General features: G+C 35.1%; 2 protein-coding genes across 3 annotated transcripts in view; one reads left to right on the top strand and one right to left on the bottom strand.

Annotated features, from left to right (window-relative positions):
• LOC144970149 (TBC1 domain family member 1-like) overlaps window positions 1-9427 on the bottom strand; it is a 199198-nt gene extending 189771 nt beyond the window's left edge. Inside the window, exons 1-8 of one of the 2 annotated variants that reach the window (XM_078909434.1) lie at window positions 9334-9427; window positions 5306-5836; window positions 4556-4792; window positions 2665-3435; window positions 2132-2224; window positions 1357-1573; window positions 597-688; window positions 76-201 (exon numbers count right to left, since the gene is read on the bottom strand). In XM_078909434.1, the coding sequence (XP_078765560.1) occupies window positions 76-201; window positions 597-688; window positions 1357-1573; window positions 2132-2224; window positions 2665-3435; window positions 4556-4792; window positions 5306-5698 (1929 nt within the window). In that variant the 5' untranslated portion in view covers window positions 5699-5836; window positions 9334-9427. Of the gene's footprint in view, window positions 1-75; window positions 202-596; window positions 689-1356; window positions 1574-2131; window positions 2225-2664; window positions 3436-4555; window positions 4793-5305; window positions 5837-9146 lie in introns of both variants that reach the window. The other variant, XM_078909433.1, reaches the window with a different exon arrangement.
• Window positions 9424-15235, top strand: LOC144970152 (NADH dehydrogenase [ubiquinone] 1 alpha subcomplex subunit 2-like). Its single transcript, XM_078909437.1, has 3 exons — window positions 9424-9551; window positions 13970-14076; window positions 14774-15235. The coding sequence occupies exons 1-3, from the start codon at window positions 9466-9468 to the stop codon at window positions 14863-14865; spliced, it is 285 nt and encodes a 94-aa protein (XP_078765563.1). The 5' UTR covers window positions 9424-9465; the 3' UTR covers window positions 14866-15235.
• Window positions 15236-18190: the final 2955 nt, after the last annotated feature.

Raw genomic sequence — 18190 nt, 5'->3', positions numbered from 1 at the left:
ATAATGAGTATCTTCATTTTGTAGAATGCGTTTTTCACTAGTTTATTCCGAGAACAACAAGTACAAGGGACATACCTCAGACTTAATGTGTTTGTTTCCTGCAGACAGATGGGCGTGCTCCCTTTGTTTGTATTCACACATCCGACGGAGACAGATCATCATCATCTCCACAGACTCTTCAAATGACTCCGGGGATTCAGCCTGATAGAGATTGCAATATTCAAAGATGAAGAGGAATCATGATTTTTTTCTTAAATGATGATGGGGAGTGAATTGGAAACTTAAATTTAGGAGCACAAATCACCTATAAACTTTTTGACATAAATGTTTATGATTGGAATTGCAATATTCAAAGATGAAGAGGAATCATGATTTTTTTCTTAAATGATGATGGGGAGTGAATTGGAAACTTAAATTTAGGAGCACAAATCACCTATAAACTTTTTGACATAAATGTTTATGATTGGAATTGCAATATTCAAAGATGAAGAGGAATCATGATTTTTTTCTTAAATGATGATGGGGAGTGAATGAAATTAAAAGAGATTGATGGAAAGGAAAAACACAACAAACTTATGCCAAATCTAATGAGTTACCTGCATTTGGTGTCTAATTTTATTGAGTTCCACTTCTGGCAGATTGTGAATCTTTTTCAGCAAGAGGTCGTGGGCTGCTTGGGGTGACAAGGCTAATGATCAAAAGAAAAAATCTTACAAGAAGGCTTATTCAAAAAGGAACTATGCTAAAACACTTGAGCAAGGTTTCATTTTGGGAGAAATCTAGACGTACTGAGTCCTTTAAAAATGTTTATTTTCCCACACAATGTTATGTGTATAATCCGAAGGGTGAATGAGACAACTGGAAATTTAATTGAAACTTCAAATCATAAAAGCAATGAAATTTGAAGGTTTGTAGAAATTTAAACCTCCATTGTGAATCCTTAAGGAAAGAAAATGGGATTTAATTTTATTTAAAAATTAAAAAGTTAAACCAGATCAAGGGTGTGGGTCATATTTACTCATGAGGTCATCCGATTTACTTGAAAATTTAAAATGAAAATAAACTAACAAAATATTTCTGCCCTTGTAAAATATACAATGATTTCTTCACCTTACAGTTACATCTTTTAAGCGTCATTAAATCAAATATATCTACCAATTCCAATTTGCTTAACTCACAAATGTTGTGAAATGATATAAAATGATATATTTTATACCCTCTCCTCATCCCCCCCCCCCCCCCCCCCCCCACCTCTCCCTTTAAAAAAAAAATAGAAGTAAGTCCTAACGGATGTAAATAATATACACATGTAAGTGTCAGAAAGACGTGCAAAAAGATTTAAATGTTGCAGCTTACAATGAATCTCTTGACAGAGCCTGTTAAGCTGATGCATGGGACACATTGAGCATACTTGATGCTGTGCCACAGATGATGATGGTGACGGTGATGACAACAGTCCTGGGCTAGGAGAAGTAGCTGAAGACATTCCGGAGGTATTGGCTTGACTGGTAGCACCCTGCTTCTTGTAGGCAGCGGAAAAGGACATTTGTAGTGTGCCCATGATTTCTGCAACCTATATATTATATAATACATACATTAAAATTTAAACTTATTTGTCAATAAAAGTAAAACTATCATTTAAAAATGATACATATATGTTGTTTTTGAGACAAGTATGATTGCTCTGATTGTTGCATCAAGTACCCGTGGAATTGCCCTATGAGAAAACGTTGCTCTTAAAATGGTCTGATGTGTCATTATTTCATTTCTCATTTCTAACATTGACCAATGGAAAATTATTTGAATACTATTTTTAAAAATTCTGGGTCTGATTTAAAACTCTCATTTATGTTCTGAATAAGAGAATGAGTTGATAAAATATTAAAATGAGAATATGGTTTAATTCTATGTATGTCATGGCACAATGGTATATAAATGGATGAAATCCATTTAAAGACATTAAAATTAAAATGATATTCACCTGACTGTTTAATTTTCTTGTCAACTGACTGACTCTGTCAAACAGCATTACAAAAAAAGCCCATTTTATTCAAAATATGGATTATGGTGTTCTTCTAATAGAAAAAGGCTGCATATTCAGGCTTATTAAATCCTGGATATTAAAACTTACCACAGAATCTGTAAAGCACTGGAGGATATAGCACATAAAAGAAGATCCAGTATCTCTTGCAACAATGCCAAAAAGATCTTGTTTGTGGGAACCCTGTATGTCACACACAAAGAAAAACAAAACAAACACTACAATATGACATGAACAAACGGTAATTTCAAACCAACTTAACACATTATTTTATTATTATTATTATTATTATTATTATTATTATTATTATTATTATTATTATTATTATTATTATTATTATTATTATATTATTATTATTATTATTATTATTATTATTATTATTATTATTATTATTATTATTATCATTATCATTATTATTATCATCATCATTGGACAGGGGGAGTTGGAAAAAAATATCGACTGCACCTAGAATCTATCTCAGTCCCTTTACAGGTGAAGTGAGGGCTTTACCAAATGAGTTAACCTCTTTTTGATTCACAGACAAAATGTTAATATTTCCATTTATTTTTTTATTATGTCAGTAATTACTCTTTGTTCATGGCATTAAGTTATTCATGACATACCTGAGATACAAATGAGATGTCTTTAAAGTTCCTTTCCATGACACCTTGTTTTTTCTCAAGGCTGACTAGAGAGATGTCATGGTCAGAAATTTGAAACAACATGGTACGATTGCTGTCTAAAAGGGGCAAATTAGTCACATGATAAGGATCTTCCTTCCGTTGAGATATTTGCAAAAAACTATCATCCAAAGATGTCTTCTGCATCACAACTAAGGGAGATTCACTTCTCTTGGCATCTAGAGCAGATACATGTCTCCTACGTAAAGAGCTGCTCAAATTTACAGAAGATGGAGAAGTGTCTTTTTCATCAAGTTTCTCTCTGCTGCCATCGCTGTCTGATCTGAAATCGACATGAAGGGCTGTTGGGCCTCCATGTCCACCTTCTTGAGTCATAGCACCCGTACCAGTTATGTTATCACAGCTACCGTCATTGCTGCTCCCTTCATCCATGCTGCTGTCATTGTCATTTCCTTGTAACGACCCCCGTTTGAATAAAGGAAACTTGATGCCCTTATTTTGATTCAAGGTCTCTTTCTGTTCTATTAGACTATTTTCAGCAAGTTTAATGGACCCATCATCCAACTCATCAGGCAGTGATTTTATGCTGTTGTCACTGGGGTGTCGCTTCTTATTCCTTGTTAATTCCTTTTGTTGTTCATGTTTTTTCATCACTAAATCTTCCTCCCTGGCAATCATCTTCTCTCCAATCTGGTCAATATATTCTGCTGTCACACGTTTGTTGGAAACTTTGATTCTGCCAAGATATTTCACCTGAAGAAGATTGCAAATGTTTCAAGAAATTATTAACATCGTTCTTTAATTCTTGCTGGATGGAAATTACAAAGAATAATAAATGCCTAAACCATTGGGTAGTATAATTGCCTTTTTAGAGGAGAACACTTTCTTTGCTCCATCCATTCAACTATGTGGTCTAGTGACATGACACTCGCCTTCAAATCTTAAGGTCCTGGGTTCGAGTCCCAAGCTGTGCATGGTTGAGTCCTTGGAAAAGGCTACTATTTACCCAAATTCTCTCACCGTACTCGGGTGTAAAATGAGTATCTACCTGTCAAAAAAAATTGTAATATCGCCTAACAGGCGTCATGTCTCGTCTTACATGTTAAGTGTTGCTGTTGGCTAGGGACCCCTTGTAAAGCGCTTTGTTTAAAAGTTCTCAGATTAGCATCAAATATAGATCTACTATTAAAATGTAAAGGCTCGTGATTCAAGAAAATTAGACAGGAAATTTAAATTACTAAAAATACTCAGTAGCAAAATTTATCAAAGACTCCAATAACCCTTACATTTGCTTATTTAACTTTCCTTTCATTTTCTTAGATTTAAAGATATAATGAGCAGCAATATTTCTGCCTTTTATTTAGTGTCTATCTACGATTCAGTCACAGCAAAACAAAATGATTCACATTGAAAGCATTATAATCCAAAATTTATAAAACACGACTAATCGATAAAGATTTGTTGTTGTTGTTTTTTTTTTGTTTTTTTTTTTTTTAACTAAGCACTGGCAACGAGTTGGAAACAAAAAATTGTAGACTTCGGCTCAGGAAGCTTAAGACAATGTGTTGTGAATGAAAGCTATTGTATTCAAGTATCGTAACTTGTATCGTCCATCTGATGTAGTATCGTTCACAACTAGCGTCTGTTCTAGTAACTACCTTGTTGAGAGTCATTCTGTATCCAACCGTCATCCTGTACACATGTATCTTATGTTATGTTGCTTAATAAATGTTCTTTACTGTAACAAGTTGGTTTGTTGATTCTTGAAATAAAACTTATTTATCAATAATTTAAGAACACAACACAATGAAGTACCAATATAGAAATATAATAATACAAGGGAGCAAATTAGGTTGTATTATAAATATCTTACCTCAAATAAAGAATTTGACTGATCCACAGGTTCAGCTACATCAATACTGCCAGCTGATGGACTGGTGGAGCCAATGCAGTGCTGTGTTGTTGCTGTTGTTGTTGCAGTCATTGTTTGAGAAGAGGGAGAGGAAACTGATGTTGTCGTTGGTGTCGTTGTTGCTGGGAGCTGTGACTGAGGCGGCTTACTATGGATGTCTTTAGAAGCTTCTCTGATTGCTTTGAACAACTGGGGAATCTATCATAATGACGTTTGATTAGTATTATCATTATTAAATCCGATATTTGCTTTTAGCACTTTATGCTATTTGTCAAAAATGATAATTAAAAAAAATAGTATCTCTTTACCTCTAAACTATAATAATCATTTTGACAATCAAAGTTTTTTATAAAAATAAAAAGATGCAAATGATATACAATGGTTTGATCAATTTAAATGGTGAAAGGAGTAAAAGACAGCAAACACATAATTGGGGAGAAGGAAGGGAGAGAGAGAGAGAGAGAGAGAGAGAGAGAGAGAGAGAGAGAGAGAGAGAGAGAGAGAGAGAGAGTGAGAGATTGAGAGAGAGAGTGTGAGTGAGAGAGAGAGAAACAGAAAGAGAAAGAGAGAGAGAGAAAGAAAGAGAGAGAGAGAGAGAGAGAGAGAGAGAGAGAGAGAAACTTTTTTTACTAAGAGCGAGAATGCTTAATATAAATTTATTTTCACCAATGAAGGAAACAACTGTGTCAAAATTGGATACCAGATACTTACAATTTCTTCCGAGCTGGCCATAAAGACATGACATTCAAAATCAGCACTTAGTTGATATCGGGTCAAGTAGGCAAAGCATAAAGGGTCTTGATGAAGTTTGGCAAATCGAGTCAACCCAGACAAATGATGCTCGAGCAATGGCTGAGAATTGTCCGTTTTGACATTGGTATCATCACTAACTCCTGATACGGTGCTGGTGTCAGCAAATACTAGAAGAGATTCACCAACAATTTCCATGAACACTTCTTGTACATCCTTTTTACGACGCACTTCTGCCATGACCAAAGGCTGCATGGATTGTGGATAAAGTCTATCCATCGACATGGAGCCCAGATATCGCACTGAAAAACGTGGAGGTGGCACATGGTCCTCGGTAGCTTTCGACACTTCCATAGTCGATCGTACTGTGGCAGAGTCAGGTTTGTGTATAATAAAGTGGTCTTTAGTTTTAAAAGTCTAAGATATATTCATGAAGATGACACACATCATTCCAGTCGAGAAATTGAATAAATATCCCTTCCTTCAGGTAGTCTGTGTGTGTGAGAGAAAGAGAGAGAAAGAGAAAAAAAGAGACAGTAGATTGAATGAAAATGGGCTGATTAGATAAAGGCATATCTAACTACAGGTTACATCAAGCTGTGAAAGTGATGGATTGGTTAAAAATGAATATGATTGCAATTTGTGAATTTCGCTGGACAGGACACAGGAAAAAAAAGCTTAATATAGCAGGGAAAACAATAACAGCCTCTTTCATTTTATTATTTTCATTTCAGTTGTTTCTCTAAACATCAGTCTTAAATTCGATCTTATTGTGGTTAATACCCAGTTTGTTTTGTTTTGTTTTGATTTTTTTTGTTTTTAATATCACAAGATGTAGAGCTACTCATTTTTAAGCGCTTGTAAATTTTGGTGCACTTAAAAAATTTAAGTAATCAAGACTCATTTGTAGTATCGCATGGATTTGATTTTAATGTGCATCTGCATTCTTGTGCGGTACTACCATATTGGCACTTGATTTTTAAAATTTATTTTTAGATTTGTTAAATGGTGTTCAAGCACTGCTTAGGATCAAACAATGGAGAGTGAAAACTAGTCTATCCTTTGTAAACAGGAGATATACACATTCTAACATTGTTGAGATGTGTCTTCTCTCAGGTACCGGACTGCACATCGCACTGTTATGTATTCACTTCTCTCACCATGCCCCCTTTTTCAGCCATCTTGAAAACCCTGGAATAACAACACCATTGGATAACGACGTAAGTTTTCCAGTCCCAGGCGATGTCGCTAAATAGGGATTGCACTGTATCTGGAATGCTGAGAAAATGACAGCTGAATGGAGCACAGATCTTATAGCAAAACTTCTCAAAATGCGCAACCCTGAATGTAGAAATTGAAGGGGAATAGTGCTCCTCTCAATCACAAGCAAAGTCTTCAGCAAGATACTCATATACCATGAGAATCCAAGTATAGAATCACAATTAAGAAAACAAACGGAATGCTTTCAGAAAGGACAGTCTAGTTCCAACCATATTTTCTCATTAATGCAAATCATTGAACAGAGCAATGAATGGAACGCAACTTTATATGCAAATTTCTTCAGACTTTGAAAAAGCATTTGGCAGCATTCACCACCAGACACTATGGAACATCACGAGACACTACAACCTGCCACAAAAGAAAGTACTGACTTCAAGGCAAAAGTAATTTGCAAACAAGGACTCTCAGAAAACTTTCAAATAGAGACTAGTGTAAAACAGGGCTGTGTGTTATCCCGATTTGTCTTCCTATTGGCACTCAATTGGGTGATGAAAGAATCGATAAAAGGGACCAAAACAGGAATCAGATGGACTTTTTCAGAAATGTTGGGACATCTGGATTTTGCAGATGACATTTTTCTCTTGGCACAAAAATTTCAGGACATGGAAACAAAAACACAGAAGATCGCCCGCAATGCCTTGAAAATAGGCTTAAATAAAAAAACATAGCCAAAACAAAAACAATGAGAATAAATGCAAAACAAAAAGAACCCATCAAACTATTAAAAGATGAGATAGAAAACGTGGACGAATTTTGCTATCTTCTAGCTAAAATGTCTGAAGATGGGGATTTAGTAAAGGAAATAAATGAAAGGTTAAAAAAGGCCAGTAAAACTTTTGGCACCCTAAACAAACTTTGGAATGCAAAGAAAATTTCGACAAAAGCAAAGATTGGCATATTCAAGAGTAATGTGTTATCAGTTCTTATATATGGAGCAGAATCTTTGAAATCAACAAAAACGTTTTTTTGCAAATAAGATATTTTCCAAAATAAATGTCTACGAAAAATCTTCCACATTTTTTGGCCCAACAAAATAACAACTAAAGATCTTCTACAAAAAAAGCTGACATGACCCTCATTTCTGAAACAGTCAAATCAAGAAGATGGAGATGGGTTGGCCATGTTTGTCGGATGAAGGAGGGAAAAATCCAGAAAACAGCACTCAGATGGACACCGCAGCATAACCACAATAGGGGAAGACCACTGGAGACTCCGAGAAGATCGCTGGAAAGAGAGATGACATCTTTCAGTTGGGCCTGGGGTGAGGTTTGAAAGCTGGCGGAAGACAGAAGTCACTGGTACTCCTTATTGTCAACCTTATGTGTTTATGAAACATTAAACAAGAGCAAGTAATGAGGTTAAAAAAGGGCAAGTATACTATTACTAGGACCAATAAAAAAAAATTTTAACGAGATTCTGAGCTCCTTTGATAAAAAAAAAAAGATTTACTTATATTTGTCTGACGATAATTTTATTTGCATTAAAATCAAAGATGAGTTTAAAGGGTAATCAGTATTTAAATGGAAAGTTATAGTTTGGTAAATGTAGATTGATTTCAAACTGCAGCTGGGGAGGTTGCCCAGTTTGTCACAGGCTCCAGATTTACTCTTTTTGAGAGTGTCAGTGATAACTGCCATCATGCACAGGGCACAGTTGAGGCAGAGTAGGCCTGTGACAAACTGGGTCTGTGACAAACCGGGCCTCAGACTGACTCTGACAAACTGGCATGCTTTCCCACTGTGGGCTGTGACTGTCACAAACTGGGTCTGTCATAAACTGGTATGCTTTTATTGACGCAATGAATCCTTGATTTGGCATGAATTCATTGCATTGCATTTTTTTTTTCACTCAAAATTGATAATTTATATTGTAAAATGCCCAGAGCTTGTGTTTTACACGAGAATGAGCGCTGTATAAATGTGTATTATTATTATTATTATTATTATTATTATTATTATTATTATTATTATTATTATTATTATTATTATTATTATTATGCTTCCGCAGCTGGCAACAGACTTAAAAACAAGATGCGAATTTAATTTCTAATTTAATATTTCAACACCGTCGACCTCTTCTAATACAAGGATGAGGAAATTTATAGCCTACATCAGGAACAAATATGGGAGGCCTTCCGAAAGCTCCTACATCCCCAGTATTTGTAAGGGGTTTGGGAGAGGGGAAACTTCTTTTATAAAGTTATAGTAGGGGGTATGGGAGGGGGGAGACTTTTTTAAAAAAAAAGTTTCCCCCCTCCCATACCCCCTACTAGAACATTATAAAAAACAAGAATACTGGGGATGTAGGAGCTTTCGGAAGGCCTCCCACAAAAATAAATCTCAAGGAAATGAATGTCATTCAACTTCAGACTTCAGCATCATCATCAACCCACAATAAAATCACGTTTGCATGGAATCTATAACTGTTACTGAAATAAAGGAGATAGATGAATGGGAAAAAAACCTGACCGTTTGTGAGAATAGACACGATGCCGAAAGAGAAATTAAGTACGGGAAATCACCTTATTGTGCTCGACAGCACACAATAAAATTTATAAAACTCGTAAATCAGCTGGTCGATCTTTCAACTCCCCGAAAGTTTTTAGTTTCCCTCAGACCGAACTGAAGTGTAAACAGGTAAATTTGATGAATATCTTATCCTGAAAAAAGCTAAGCTTGTTATTTCTAACTTGATTTGCAAAAACTGACATCAAGAGTTTACTTCCAAAGTAGGAAAATTTTGTTTACTTTTATTCGCTGGCAAACAACACACATAAAAATAGGTTGATTTCGTTTCGCATTCTAGGTCTTACGTTATCTTTTCAATTACTCAATGTCAAAATGGCGACTGCTGTCAAGATAGGTAAACATTTGAAAGAATTACGGTTTCATCTTTGCCAAAAGTCTGCTGCCAGCCAGGGAATAAGGTTTGTCACCAAAAACTGTTCTAAAAATTGTCTGTTAGAAATGTGTGTCATTTTTCATTAGGCCCTTAGCCTTAATGAAGTTATCATGGGGACTATAGTGACAAAATGTCACCTCCAAACCCTACTTTCACTTTCTCCGATTTTCAGTCTTGTTTTTGTGTCACTAGATATCTACATCGCCGAATCGCTTCTCGTCTCATCATACTCTATTTCTCAAATTTTATTTACTATAAAGTACTTGCTCTAAGAGCTTTTTTCATTTATTTTCGTTATCCCCTGGTGAATTTCGTACATATAACAATGTTAATGATAATGCAGTTATCTAAGATAAGTTCAGTTTCAGTTAAGTCAGTGTTAGCAGCAGCAGTGAGCAAATTGTGGCTGTCGTTATTGCCAGATATGTCTGCCAATGATGAAAAATGATTATCGACAGACACCTGTCTGGCATTAACGAAAAGGTCAGGCTTTTGGTTGTTGCTAGACAATGTCGGCTAAGAATCAAAAGTCCAGGTTTTTTTTATTATTGCCACATACGTTTGATCACGTTAGCAGAAAGATTTTATGAAAATCCCAAACTAAGCATGAAAAATACCAAATAATCCGATAAAAATGCCAGTGGTAATTTGTGTCCCAAACCCGTTAATATCAAGTGATATTTAACACAAGATATCAGCGAATTGTTGACACATGGAATAGTCGGTACTACCGCAAACTCGGGGACCCAAATAATTTTGGGGGTTTGGGAGGGGAGAGAGTTGGTGGAGACCGATCCAAAGACCATCAACGGGCCACCGGCCCTCTACGATGAACTCATACTCATACTCAAAGTTAATATTAATAGTGCTCAAATGCCAAATCCAGCTTTTTTAAAAAAAGCAAAGGATCAATGAAATGTAAGTTTTTGACACTTTGAACTGAAAACGTAATACTGGCAATTCTGACTTTTTTTTTCAACCAGCAAGAAACTTGTTATTCAGCGAATCAGTTCATAGTCCACCAACCATTAAAATTTCACTACCTACCTACCTGTTAACCTTAGTTTCTATAATTTGTTCATTCTGACCACAATTTTGGGGTTATTGATGATGGCCGGAAATGTGTTTACTTTGCGGATGGATCCCTAGGCCTAAATGTTGTTCACCCCAAAATCGACCGCACCTGCTATTTTCCTGTCCGCACCCTTTCCTTTCTTCATACAAAATAATACAATTTATTATCACACTTCCACAAAAGTAGATCAAACAACATATTATCCGATTCAGAGATGAAAATAACTTTCAAGACAAGGAAGCAAAGATGGTGAAAATTATCTAGCTCGTATAGGAATTTTAAGATACACCATATATTGGTGTGGATAGACAGCTCAGTGGGTTAGACCACGGTTCATTTTGTTCCTTTTAGCTGCACTGGTTTGATTCTGCTCGTTCCCTCTCTTATTTTTTCTTTTTTCTTCTTTTCTTTTTGCTTCCCAAAAGATGTTCATTGTTTTCACTTTTCTTTTGTTCTGAGCAGTAGTTTTTTAATTAATTGAATTTTTTATTTCTCCGATAATTGTTCAATTTGAATTCATTGTATATTTTGCTCAAATTATTTGTTCTGTTCTGTTTTGTTTTTTCTCAAATATTTATTACTATTATAATAATTATTATTGTCATTAATAATAATATTATTATTATTATTATTATTATTATTATTATTATTATTATTATTGTTCCCTGCTCTGTTTCCGAGGAAATTTTCTCTCTCTCTCTCTCTCTCTCTCCCCCTCTCTCTCTCTCTCTCCCCCCCCCCCCCCCTCTCTCTCTCTCTCTCTCTCTCTCTCTCTCTCTCTCTCTCTCTCTCTCTCTCTCTCTCTCTCTCTTTAAAAATTTATTTGTTCTAAATCTTGGGATTGTTTTTGAGAGTTTTTTTTGTTTTATAAACCTTTATTTAAATTGTCATTGCCTCTAAATTATAAATGCAGTCAGCGATTACTATGGTTATCTTTCTGGTTTTTGCTGTTTATTTTTGTTTTTTGGTGTTTTTCAAAATTTAATTTAAGCGAGTCTTTTTTTCTCCTTGTTCCATTTCATTAAATTGTTTTTATTTAAAAATTTATTTTCTTTCTATCTGACCTTTTGATTGCTCTCAATTTTTTGTTTGTTTGTTTGTTTTTTAATTATTTATTCTTTTAGTATATAAACTTTTTGAGATAGGAGTACGAGATAGGAGATAGGGGACGAATATCACAATTTACAATATTCTATAGAAAGGAACCAAAAGACTGAGAGAAAAAGATTTAAAAGAAGAAAAAAAAGTCGGGGGTGGAGGGACATTTATCTTTTGCAACGCTCTGAGAAAGAAAACAAAACAAAACAAAAAGTGGCGGAACCAGGATTCGAACCCACAGCGTCGATTCTGACAAGCCTTCTAAGGCATACGATAGACGACTTAACCATTCAGCCGTGACATTCACACGGATATCGATGCACATTGTGTATATATAGTAACCTACTATCCATCGCCAGATTTATTGTTGGTTAATTTAATGCTTTTATTGATAATTTATTAGCTTCACTTATTTATATATGCGTTACGGAACATTCCATATTCTGGGATGTGGATAAATGTTTAAAAGAGCAGAATTCGAAAACTGTGTCTGTATAGAACCGTCCATCGGTATTGCCAGACATTGTCTGCCAATAACCATCCATCATTATTGACAGATACTGTGTGGCAATAATCACAGCGGCAAATTGTGACCCACCTTGCCCATTCATAAGAAAGTTCTGACAGGAAATTGTCATGTGATGGGGGGTCAGTAAAAGGTGCCTATGTTATGAAGAGGAATTTTGCTGATCTTTTGCTATCATTTTTTCGTCTTTCTTTCCTCATGAATGCTGCCAAATAATGATAAATTCATCTAAAATTCTGATGCCAGGAGTTCTGAACCTAAATTTGATAATTTTCAAATGCATTTATTTTCAAAATTAAAATGCTTGTAGTTAGAATAACATCTTAACTTTGTTCAATTCATGCCAACACATTTTAAGTTCCCACCGCTATGTCATGTGTCATGTTTTCATTTATTTTCTCATCATGGCTTCCTGACGATATTGATTAATTTATTTTTGTTTGTATGAATTAGTCCTTGATGTTTTCAGTCTTATCATTTTTGTTTTTTATATTTTTAAAACATACTTTTCAACCTCTTTTATGGCATTTTACTGTTTTTATTCTTTTAAAACTTTTTTTTTTAAAAATAGTATCTGATTTTAACAATATTGATATTTAAAAAATACTACAGTTTAGCACAAAAATCTCGAACACATCTCAATTACCTGTTTTAATCCCTCTATTATCATAGTATTGGCAACACGTAAATCTTGAACACTATCGGAGGCGAACACGGAAATCTCAAACATACTGGACCTTCACTTTCCCGTTCCATGATAAAATTCTTTTGCCTATATGTTTCTATTGAACGGAAATAAAAGCTGTCATCATTCTCCGTTGGCATTAACTGTGCTAGTTAATGTGTTTTAAAGTGTGTATGTGTGTGTGTTTGTGAGTGGAGGGAGGGGGTTTGTGAAGTATGTTTGACCAGTGTCTTATGCATTCGACACTTCACTCTAATGTGTACCTGTACCAGTGGGAGACTAGCGAGGCAGTGATGACCTGATACTGTAACTGTATTAAAATCAAGGAAGTGATAAGGGGTTGGGGAAGATGGGGAGTGAGAAGAGAGGCGCTGGGAGATAAGTGAGGGGTGGTAGTGATTAGGGACCGGATTCATAGATAAAGACATCAAGTGCCAAATGTGTAATCAACAATGCAATTGGTTGGCTTTGCCTTATTATATTATGGTACACATTGTGCCATATGTTATTGAAAGAAACAATACAAACTAAATGCTGCATCTCATTATTATGCGACCTTACCAAAACAACCCACGTTTTTTTTTTTAAACTAGAGAGCATTTATATAGTGCAATATCCACTAAATGTGCTCAGAGCGTTTTACAAGGGTCCCTAGCCAAAAGCAACAGATAGCATGCAGAGCGAGACATGACGTCTGTCAGGAGATATTACAATTTTTTCCTGACAGAAACAACGCTGTTGTCACCAGGTACTCATTTTACACCCGAGTATGGTGAGAGAATGTGAGTAAAGAGTCTTTTCCAAGGACCTAACTACATTTCTGATCAGGATAGAAACAGAATTCAAACTGTTTTGTAATCAGTGTCGCTATAATTATAATATTGATTTCAAGTACAAGAGTATTAATACTGTTTGTTTTTCGTAACAGGAGAGGAAGATGCCCTCACAAAAGCACCATCAACTCAGATTTAATTTTGTCTGAGCCTTTATTTCAAAGAGCAATTTTTTTTGTAATCTTCATCTTTTCATTTATTTTTTTTTTTTAATTTTCACTTTCAGGGATTTCATCAATGAGAACTATGTTTCTTTGAAGAAGGCAAATCCTAAGTTCCCATTCCTTGTCAGAGAATCTGCCAATGTCCCACCAAAGATCTATGCTAGATATGGTCAGTAATTTACTTTGGCAGTTGAAATTTGAAAATAAGAAAAAGAAACAAAAATTACCATTTGAAGTTCTATTGCAAATAATAAAAAGGAGCAAAAACTACTACTTGCATTACTGCTGCAAATATCGGAAAGTACTATTTGCAGGACAACTGCAAATAGAGGTAGCCACTTTTTAAATTAAACATATTTAATATGAAAACTGTAACCAAATCAGACAGGGATAGGAATTTATGTTGTTTATATATATATATATATATAATATATATATATATATATATATATATATATATATATATATATATATATACACACACAGTCCACTCCGGATAATCACAACACCTTGGGATCAGCGAAAATGTTGCTATTAACTGAAGTTGAGTTTCCTGTCTGCGATTGCAACATTATACACATATATATATGCTAAACTCAAACAAGTTGTTATAAAGAAAGTTCTTAGTCCACCACAGACATAGCAATTTGATTGAAACAAAAACCATATGTCACCCCTGTATAGATTTTGACAAGCAAAATAAGTTTTGGTGCAAGTCGACATTTTATTCAGATTGGATTAACTTTCAGTCTTTTGTTCAACATTTGTAAGAGTCAAAGAGATTTGCCATGATAAGAGACAATACGCTCTTACCATTACCACATATATATTAATAATGTCTTTCACTTTCATTGTTTCTGTTCCAGCATTCGGCAAAGAATCCAGTCTCCCTCTCAACAATATGTCTAAAGACCAAGTTGCAAGAGCTGTAGAGACGCTCATCTCTAAAACAAAATGATTATCTCCTTATCTACCATTACCTCCCTCCCACTCCACCCCCCCCCCCCCCCCCCCCCTCATTCCTGCCCCAGTACATATTCTTTTTGACCGTGACGAAGATAGAAAAAATAAGATACTGTATGTAGAAGCTTTTTATTTTTTATCTGTTTTTGAGATAAATTTGTCTTTTCTTTTTGTAAATTTTGAATGAGATTTGTGTAAGTTGTTTTGAAATTTTGAGCAAATGCAGTAGAAATTCATGTTTGTATGAGAAATGAGTTTTGAGCAAATACTGTAGAAATTCATGTTTGTGTGAGAAAGGAGAGTTATGACAATTCAAGTTTATTTATTTTTTAAATGATTTGAAAGAATAAAAATTGCAAAAATAACGATTATCTTTTTTGTTGTATCATTGTGAATAATATATGCGAGCGATCACCCCAAGTCAGGGTTGGATTTGTACCCATAGGCCGATGAGTATTCATAAATTTTCACTTTTGCTGACTCTTCTAACCCCCTAAAGCTGTTTATCCTTTTCCATTCTTCCATGTGGCTGTGTCCTACTTTGAAATGAGATGTGTTTTGGACGAGGCTTGGGTTTGCCCCAGCTCTTTACTGGAGACCTCTCTATAAGGGAAATAGATGCTTCCTCTTCTTCCTTTACTTGCAGTCCACCTTTGGTGTATTGCCGCAAGTTTTACATAAGCAATATTCAGCATCACATATATATATTTTAGGATTCTTGTAATATGATCCAAATAAAAAACTAAAACTAAAATAAAATTGAGCTTTTATTTAGCGCAATATCCACTAAACATGCTCAAAGCGCTTTACAAGGGATCCCTGGCCAACAGCAACACTCAACATGACGCCTCTTAGTCTTAGGCGATATATTACAATTTTAGTGAATACTAATTGTTTCTCTAAGTAAATTAACCAGTTAACTGCCGTACTCTGATAAAGCACGTATCTAAAAAAAATAAATAAATAAAAGCAATAGAGCATTTATATAACGCAATATCCACTAAATGTGCTCAAAGCGCTTTACAAGGGGTCCCTGACCAACAGCAACACGTAACATATATAGAACGAGACACGACGTCAGTTAGGTGATATAACTTTTTTTTCTTACAGAAACGCTGTTAATGGCCAGGTACTCATTTTACATCTGAGTACAGTGAGAGAATATGAGTAAAGAGCCTTTTCCAAGGACTCAACTATACACGGAGCGAGGTTTGAACCCAGGACCTTTCGATCCGAAAGCGAGTGTCATACGACAAGACCACATAGCCGCACAAATCCAAATCATGTACTTTAACTTCAACTGCATCTTCGGTGAGGTTATTCCAAAGTTGAATTGTTGATGGCTCATGAAGGATGCAAGTGCTTTTCCTTCAGAGATGATGCCCCCCCCCCCCCCCTTCCTCCTTTGTAAATTGTTAACCATCTCTCTGAGTGACTGTTTATTAGTATTAGAAATACCTTTGTGTCTCCCATATGGCAAGGAATCCATTCGTCATATGGGTTTTGTTTGTTTTTAAAGGTTTTAGTTTTACAGTACTTGCGACACTTTTAGGCTGAAAGCAACCTGGAAGAGGAAATATTATAGGGAGATAGAATACACAGCAACAGTGACCTTCCTGTCCACTATGGGAGGTCAAAAGTCCCGATCCATACGTCATCTCTGTGAGACTTTGGTTGGGCACTTGGGTAACTTAGTGCTGGGATCTACAATGCAACGCGCATTTGTCAAACTACACGGGACACTTAGAAACGTTCTTGAACATGGTTGTAAGACAAGGATGAAGCCCAATGATCTCAATGTTTGCACATCCAGGTCTCGTAGATTGATGAAGTCATCCATGCCATTTTGTTGGCAAAATAGGGACAATAAGGCATGCGCAATGGCATGAGTAGGGGATAGGTGCTTGTCGCACTTTGTAAACTAAGAACCCAAGACCATAGTTGTACTTGCCTGTCACCCAAAAGATCAGTCCCACAGATCTTGAACATTACTCACAATTTTAACACAGGCGATAGAAAAAATGCAGAACATTGTCGGGTATTGCAAAACAATTCCTTCATCAGTGAGTCAAAATATTGTGGTAAATGCAGTGATGATAATCTTCTGCGGAATTCCTTGATTTTGGGATTTTCTTAAAAATTTTCCGCTGATTTTGCCTTGTCAAACACTTTCCTCTGATAAAAGCTCAGGTCAAGTGGTGGATCCGTGAAAAAATTTACCAACATGTCTTGTGTCATATTTGACACCTGTACTCACTTGTATTTGTATGAATTTTGGAGTCACTCACATTTTTTTGGCATAAGTCTAGACAAACTGGCGCCAGATGTCAAAAGTGAGACAAGGCAATTGATGGTCATAAAGGATGGGGGTAGGGGATGGGGTAAATGAGTCTAGATTTTATTTGTAAGTCAAGAAGTGGAAGTACACTTAGACTTCCCTTTTAAAAGATAATTATCGTAACATCCCCCTAAATTAACTAATTAGAAAAAAAAAGCCCCATCAATTAATCTTCTCTCTCTCATTTTTTTTACCCCTCTTTCTTTTTCACTCTCCCTCTCTTTCACACTTTCTTTGTCCCTCTCTCTCTTTCTATAGTTCCCCTATCCATATATCTTTCTCATCCATTCTTCTATCAATGTTCATGTTAACTTTTATATACGTCATCTGTTTATAGAGAGATTATATTAATCTGTTACAATTATAAAGGGTGCTCAACATAGTTTACTCTTTTTACCTTTGTTTTAACAATTTTAATTTATTAAAGATACTCGAGTCTTATTTGTAAGATTCATAACCTCTGGGCTACAGTAACAAAGATAAAACAAGAAAAAACAAATACTTTCAGGCCTTTTGACCAAAAGTTAAATTTTAAATCTCTTGAATAGAAAGTATTTTTAACATATTGTTTTAAGGAAAGGACAATTCATTAAAAATTTACATAAAGTAAGTTATATCTCGACTATTAAGAATAGATGTACACTAGAAGTAATAATATAAAATACGAAACTGATATTTTATGTTATGATTTTGTTTGATACATTTTCCTCCTCTGACAAATTGCCATTATCATCCCTTCTGAGGGGATGATTGCTTAGGATGACAGGCAGTACTTATGATGGCTTTGCCGGAGACTGACACTGACAAAAAATTTGTCACAATTCAAGACAGCGGTCACAAAATGAATATGAATGAATTGTTTTTAGTAGTGTTCAAGGAAATAAATGAATCCATTGGTGAGATATTGAATATAATTCTCAAAAATAAATTTCTTTTCATGGTTGCCGTCTTGTTTTATGACATAATTTTTTTATCAGTATCA

Source organism: Berghia stephanieae, chromosome 4, assembly GCF_034508935.2.
Source record: "Berghia stephanieae isolate SIO BIC M18660-M18661 chromosome 4, UCSD_Bste_1.3, whole genome shotgun sequence".
NCBI classification, from domain to species: Eukaryota; Metazoa; Mollusca; class Gastropoda; order Nudibranchia; family Aeolidiidae; genus Berghia; species Berghia stephanieae.
This window is presented reverse-complemented; position numbering and strand designations above follow the sequence as displayed.

Bases quoted from the DNA above. Each gene is read 5' to 3' on its own strand.
- LOC144970152 (XM_078909437.1), top strand. From the start codon at position 9,466: ATGGCGACTGCTGTCAAGATAGGTAAACATTTGAAAGAATTACGGTTT. The intron at 9,552-13,969 runs GTTTGTCACCAA...TTTCACTTTCAG, and splicing joins GCTGCCAGCCAGGGAATAAG to GGATTTCATCAATGAGAACT. The intron at 14,077-14,773 runs GTCAGTAATTTA...TTTCTGTTCCAG, and splicing joins AAAGATCTATGCTAGATATG to CATTCGGCAAAGAATCCAGT.